Source organism: Mesitornis unicolor, unplaced genomic scaffold (assembly GCF_000695765.1).
Source record: "Mesitornis unicolor isolate BGI_N332 unplaced genomic scaffold, ASM69576v1 scaffold47439, whole genome shotgun sequence".
Taxonomy (NCBI): Eukaryota; Metazoa; Chordata; class Aves; order Mesitornithiformes; family Mesitornithidae; genus Mesitornis; species Mesitornis unicolor.
The window spans coordinates 1-7485 of record NW_010206103.1 but is presented as its reverse complement, the minus strand read 5'-3'; the positions used below and the strand labels follow the sequence as shown (position 1 = coordinate 7485).

The window sequence follows — 7485 nt, the reverse complement described above, 5'->3', positions numbered from 1 at the left end:
CAGCAGAGAGTAGTTTCATATTAAACCCAGCTGCATTTAACTGCACACTCCTGCAGGTGGGCAGTCCCACTTAAACCCAGTTCTCCTAACACTCGATCTACCAACTGTGTAACTGCAGGACAAGGTGGGTCAACAGCTGAACCTACTGAACACCCCACCCAAAAGTTTTCCAGTCAGTGAGCTCATTCACCTAGCTTACTCTCCAATGGTACAGTCTCTGCACCTAATGGAAGGAAGCGAGAGGAATGGACAAGTGTAGTCAGTACAGTCAGCCCTTTCAGAGGCAGCCCAAACTTACATCAGAATAACCATAGCAGAAAATGCACCCTGATTCACTTATGGTGGAGAATACTACAACAACAACAACAACAAGGCCAGAAAAGACAGGTCAGTTGATGCTGCGAATGAGAGGAGGTGAGAAGTACAGCAGCATTCCAGAATAACACAGCTGCTCTTACATGAATGAACTGAGGTTGAGATGGTAGTGGGTGGAGTGAAGGTGCACACAGTAGGGAACTAGAGTCCTGATGTGCTCAGATACGGCTGTAGGAATGTACGTGGAAGGAAAAAGATGTATCCCAGAACAGCTCAGCTACTGTTGTGCTGGCAAGCAGAGAGAAGGGGAGAGAAAAGCACCATCTGGCAGAGCCCTACTGGTCCTATGTTTGATTAATTTAGTACAGCAGTTCACATACAAATGAGAAAACAGAAATAATATCTCTGCATGGTTTGTCCTCTTCAAAGAGGGAGGAAAGCAAATCCCAGAAGTTGGTCTAACTGGACATAGTAAGAGGTTTCAGCATTGTCCAAAGTCTCAGTCATGTCACCCAACATGCATTCACATGAATATGGTTACTCACTTTGCTATTAGTGTATCTCAGTATGGACTTACAGCATACAGAACCTCCATCTCTCTGCTTGGGACTGCAATAATTAAGATGAATATTTTCCAGACTTCCTGTCCAACTACTATTAATGCTACAAGGGTTATCCGATTAGTCTGAACTAGACCTCAGTGATGGAGAAAAAATAGTAAATATACCATACGTAAAATGTGAGAGTTCCATAGTAAGCGTTATCTAAAAATACTTAATCTAAAACCATAACTTGAAGTTTTAAACACACGTACTTACTTTAGAAAGCCCTGTTTATGTTTCTTGCTCTCATAATTTCCATAGACTATTTGTAGAAGCAGACTTGCCAGTGTGATCAGCTTGGCATCAGGTGACGTATAGAAACCTTTCAGTAAATTATATCTGGCTTCATCAAAAAGGATAAGTATAGCCAATGGATCATCAATCTGTTAAAAAGATTTAAATATGATTTCTTAGTAAAAGAACATGAGATTAGAAACTATAAATACAATTTCTGACCGATTCAGAGACAGAAGACAAGGGTGTGATCCAACTTAAGTGCACATTTTAGTAATGCTTCATAATAGAAAAAATGGTGTATTTTCATTGGACTGTTTCAAGATTTCACTAATCTAACACATTTACAAATTAAAAGTGACTAACATATCATGCCAAATCAAAAGGTTCACAGAAATACTGACATCTGTGGGTTTTTTTCCCACCCATTAATCCATTTTGAAGAACACGTTTGAATAATCCCATTGAAACTGACCAGTTAAATATCTGAAAAGTCACAGCCCAGGGAAGAGAAAGAAAATTGGACAGGTAGTTTCCAGCTGTATGAAAGACAGATCAAGACCAAGGTACTCAGACTTATGATAAACCAAACAGTTGGGAAGGTAAGAAAGAGAGAGAACAGAGAGAGAGGGTGGGAAAGTGAGGGGGAAAAAAAGCCAGGGAGGAAGGGAAGAACATGAAGTCTCAAATTACATAAAAGGAGATGTTTGGTTTAAGTAAGTTTGGAAATTACTACAGTCATTAAGTACACTGAGTGTTGATGGTCTGAGTGTTCTGACTATGACCATGATTTCATGCTATCACTTCCAAGTGCAGACCTTTTTTTCTATTTCCAATGGAAGTCTCACATCTCTTCTCAGGAAAAGCTGTGAAGTTTCCCTTTGAGGATCCAAGTTTGTCAGTTCAGTGAATATTTCAGGCCAATCTCGAATATGCTGCAAAGGCTTGTGATATGGCTTCAGTTGGAGGCCTGAAAAATAACAGGTTTTGTTTATAAACATACACACATAATTAAATGCTGCACCAAAACCAGAGTATCCAACACTGAGGACTCATTAACATACATTTTCCCCTATGTTTTCTAAACTGCTATATATAAAAGGTTTTGAAAGTATGGATTTATTGACAAAACTCAAGAGTATCAATTCACTAAATGCACTAGTGATGAACATTTGTTATTTTCAGCTCCTCAAGAGTCAAGTGATATTTAAAAATGTAATAGATTACCAAGACGGACCTCAAAAACAACTGTTAATCATTAAGAGAGAAATACTAAGTCAAACAATCTCATTTCTGACAGAAAAATACAGATACCACTTATAAACATATTTGCCATTTTTGTACATATATAAACCATAAGCTTTTCAGAACAGACATGATTTTTTTTTAGCCCGTAAAACAGCAGGCTACAGTCAATGTTTCATGTTTTCCTTCATATATGAGAAATTAAATTAATACAGAGCTTTCGACTATAGTCCTACTATGTACTAGAGTCCATACCTTTATTTACCCTCTTTCACTTACCCTGCCTGTCTTTGTGATTACTACTGCTTGGCTGTTTTCTAGTGGTGAGGAACAAGAAGGCTGTATCTGCCTCACCCTTGCACTCTGGCTTTTACATTGTAACATTTCACATTATATGAAAAACTTCAAAGGAACTGTTATAGTGCAACATCTTTTCACTGCGAATAATCTGCTCACTCAACTTACCCACCTTATATTCAAATACAGAAAAACATTACCTGTCCTACGAAAAAGAAAACGAGGGTCTTTACAGTTGTACACAGACTGCAAGAAATAAATTTTATAATTAAACTTGTCCATTAATTGTCTGAAGTCATAAATCAGAAGCTGGCTCATCTCTGAACAGACTAAATATCTAGGGTGCTACTGGTTTTTAAACAATGTAGCAGTGAGCGCTTCCCCTCAAACGCAAAGGCAATACTTCAAAGATTTCAGTAAAACATGACACACATATTTAGAAAAGGCACGAGCAACAAGACTTCACCACTCAAATGCTTCCTTTTCTTCCAGACATTACAGCAAAGTAAAAAGGCAAATGGTGTGCCTGGGAGTAAAAGATTAAAGAAGAATGAAGAAAAGATTTCCTGCAATATTTATAGATTAAAAAAAGTAACAATGCCACTGTACTGGAAGACTGACAACAGCAAACAGAATTTGAAATGCAAGGCTTCAGTGTTAACGGTACTGTCAACACAGTATCCTACAAGACCTGATTTGTGCTTTGTCCATCCACTATAACATGTCCCATAGCTACCTTGTTGCAGCAGTACTGTTTACCACATTTTCTGACAAAACAATCAATCATTGACTCTTTTCTGTTTTTCTCTATCTTTTGCTACATATATCAAACAACAACTATAATATACTTTTTATTTAGATCAGAAATACCAAAAACCACAGCAAATGTAATACTGGCAATTTGCATCAGAATTCTCTCTCACCAAACATATATGAAAACTTGTTTATCAAAAATAATTTTGGTGCAAAACACATGAAAATTCATATAATTAAAAGACCTAATGAAAAAAACATTAACCAGCTTTACTTTAATTACTAGTTTTAAATAGCTTAAACATTGGTAAAGACAACTACATGCATCCAATTTCAGATACTCTGGGAAGAAAATACCACTAAAATCAGAGTGAATTAGCAGTAAGGACTATGACAGCAAAGGTGCCCTATAACAGAAAGGCAATCTGAACTAGCCTCATCTTCCTAGACGAAATGCATTCTAGATGCCACAGTGATACAGGGTCAGACCTACTGGGGGTACCCAAAATTATGGCTACAAGGGAGAAGCTCTTTATAGCTCTGAAAGCACAGTTTGAAGACATCAGGCTGTAAAGACTGTGCGTTTATCTACTGAACGAAAACTTAAGCAGAGTAAATGGAAAAACTGGTTTCACTCCCCGTGCAAAAGATATTAAAAATGAGACCTACAGGGATTACAGAGTCTCTGGCAGGAGCAAAGTGTATTAACAGCCAGTCTCGATACAAATTAAATCCTAAAGGATGGCTTTTAAAAGCTGATAGGAAGAGGTTAATACAGAACCGTCAGCGAGCGTGTTTCCTATTTTCCTATTTTTTTCTAAAAGCAAAGAAATAAAAAACCAATGACAAACTCTGAAGTACAACAATCTTCCTTGTTACTTACTGAGGTTCTCAGAACAGATCCAGATAGTGAAGTACTGCTGAGTTTCTTGAGACAAACGCATCCCCTCCATTATCTGCTGTACAGTAGTATTGTTTCCATGTTTCAACTCAACAGAGCGATATGACCCATCCATACGATAAATTCGTGCCTTTTCATACTACACAAAAATTGGAAAATATTAAACAAAGAACTTGTTAAAATCCTGTTGGTGCTTTTGAAGAGGAAAGCAATGTTACCATAGTTCAGCACCACCCATGCTGCTGAGAAAAATAACACTGCACAACTCCTGCATATTTATTATTTATCAAAACTGCTTGCTTCATGCAAGTTCTTATACAGTGCTTTTTACCACAATGACTCCAAGAAATATCTTACTGATATTATGAGGACTTCACTTTTGTTGAACTCAAAGCCACACAGGCATTCAAAAGTTGCCTGCAGGATTTGGGGTCAACTGCTTATGCATATCCCAAAATGTCCACTTCACTATTACTGGCAGGTTACGAATTATTCCCCTCATTAGTCTACAGTAAAAAGACTTGTTTTTCAGAAGGAAGCATTACCCTTTACAAAGACACCAGTAGAATAAGAATACAATCTCACTAAGATCTTTTAGCACTTCTAGACCATTACTAATAAAAAAAACATTTTTCCCTTCAGAACTCCCATAGCTTTCACTGATGTGGGCCCAGAATATGCCTCCTGAAAGACTTACTTGAACATAAATCAGGTGCTTAAAACATACACACACAAGTCCTAAATCTGTGAAACTTCTTGTTTTTATCTAACAGGTTAAATGTTTCAGCTGCTTGAATAAAAAAGTTACAGGATTTTGTTATTTCCCTTCTGCAAATCCACTTAGTCATCAAGATCTGAGTTCCTAAACACTTCTGGAAAAAAAGATGAATGCCTTGGAAAATGAGAACTGACTGAAAATGAGGCTGGAATGGAAAACATCAGTCTATTTTTGCTGCCCTAATTACTGAGACTCCTAATGAAGTAATTTCTATCTTTTCAAAATTTAGTTATTTTTTAAAATATCTTGAAAATCTGACACATTTACTGCCACCTACCTTCAGAGACACAAGTTGCATCTGAAGTAAAAGAAAAGAAACAAGTGGTTTTATTTAATTTGGCTAATTTTAAACCTACTTCAGAATGAGAGGAATGACATTGTAAATTTTGTTTACTATCCTGGCTAGATCTCCACTAACTGCCAAGGAAGCCTACACAGACTAACTGAAGAAAAGCCTATTTAAATACAGGCTTGCATTTAGCCAGCTGAATGCTCCTGTTTATCAACATGTAAGATGACAACGCATAAAGAAATCTGATTGTTGTATGATCAAAAGTAGACAGAAAATTGGTAGCTGTTGTGATGCTCCTACAACATACCAAAATATCACATTTAAGGTCTTACATCTATTTCTCAAGCAATAACTGTAGACAGAAACATTTAAAGAGACAAAATGTCAGTTTGTCAATATTTACAACTAACAATTTCAGTATACCACACATTTCCAATAACAGCTATAAGTAAGCCTAGCTCTTTGACAAGCTTATGTACAAATTAAATATAAACTTTAAACTATTTAGAAAATAAACTCATACAGGTTTATTTATGGCTTCCTTCAGCAGTTTTGCAGTTTCTTCCCACTCATTTTGTTTGTTCTCTTCACAGACATTCAGTGGAGATCTTCCTTGTTGATCAGTAATGTGCTACCAACATAAACAGAAACACTGTTAATATATTGTTTTCATTGGAGATAAGTAAACATTTACACATATTTTTAGATAATTAAAATCCTTGGTCCCAGGGTTCAAATATTTAATTGATATACAATGAGAAAAGTAGAGGTAATGAGAGATTACCAAAAAATACTTAAATGTTTTTAAACAGGATCATTGTGTTCACACATTGTGATCTGGATACAAAATACTCCACATACAAAAGCTAGAAACTGTTGCTAAACTGACATTTCTATACCCAAACAGAACTTACTCTGTCAATTTCTGGATGATTTAGTAGAATCTGTACTATTTCAGCATGCCCACCTCCAGCAGCAAAATGAAGAGGAGAGCTAAGTTGGCCATTCAAAAGATTTGGATTGCATTTCCCCTTCTCCAACAGCATTCGAGTGGCTTCAACTTTTCCATACCTGCAGACAGGTTTAAAGCAGAACAGACACAGCAAACATAAAATAAAATATTTTTTCAGGTACTCCTAAATATGGAAAAGTGTATTTCCACGCTCAAGGGTTTTTAGCATTGGAATGACACCAAAGACAGTGTGTTAATATCAGTTCTGCACTTCTTTGGTCTAGCAACCATTTATTGCATTCATTACAGACACACCAAACCTTGCTTTAAACTAGCTAAGTTTGGGTAGTTACAGCAAGTCAGTCATGACGAAACAGAGCTCAGCCTGGCCCGAATAAAAAGAAAAAATCATAATCTGTGAGAATGAGAGTAAAGCTTCTGCTTGTCATGCAGGTGGATCCTGAGGATTCTTAAGCCTCAAGCTGATAACTGCTAAGTCTTGTGTATACTGTTTATACAAACTTTTTGACAAACATTAAAACTCAAATAGTTGGGTTTTTTAAATAACCAAGTTTGATTTTCATGTTCTTCATATCATCAAATACTACTATAAATACAGAAGACTAACTTGCATAAAGACAAAACAAAAGCCTTTGCAAAACCAAGGAAAGTTCTCGAGTACTTACAGATTGAGTCATCAGAATTATACAGAATTATAGTCAGACAAGCTGACCTCTGTAGATCACCTAGTCAGCCTCCTACTCAAAGCTTGACCATCACCAACACGTGCTCAGCTCAGCTATTGTTGTGTTATAAAACTGCTCATAGTCTTTAACCACACTAAACTAGACCAGTGTTTCCAACATAAATTAGAACAGATGCTTCAGGACCTATCTAAGAGACAATAGATAAGTGATGATATGATCTCCACATCTGGTCTCCTCTGAAACCATTCAGATTGAAATTATCTCAAAACTTGAAGCAATCTTTCTATTCAGAAGGTTAACACTAACATATATTAGAGTCAAAGTGTAAAAAGTCCAGAGTTTTTTTTATTTCTCATTATTGAGCCTGTATGATAAATTTCTTGGGTGGAGAACTGGCTGGATGGTCAGG

General features: G+C 36.5%; 1 protein-coding gene across 1 annotated transcript in view; it reads right to left on the bottom strand.

Moving 5' to 3' along the window:
• KRIT1 (KRIT1, ankyrin repeat containing) overlaps positions 1 to 6488 on the bottom strand; it is a gene marked incomplete at both ends in the record, with an annotated part of 9378 nt that extends 2890 nt beyond the window's left edge. Inside the window, 5 exons of the mRNA XM_010191636.1 lie at positions 1134 to 1300; positions 1970 to 2121; positions 4330 to 4486; positions 5941 to 6048; positions 6332 to 6488. Of these exons, the coding sequence (XP_010189938.1) occupies positions 1134 to 1300; positions 1970 to 2121; positions 4330 to 4486; positions 5941 to 6048; positions 6332 to 6488 (741 nt within the window). The remainder of the gene's footprint in view (positions 1 to 1133; positions 1301 to 1969; positions 2122 to 4329; positions 4487 to 5940; positions 6049 to 6331) is intronic.
• Between the last annotated feature and the right edge of the window lie 997 nt (positions 6489 to 7485).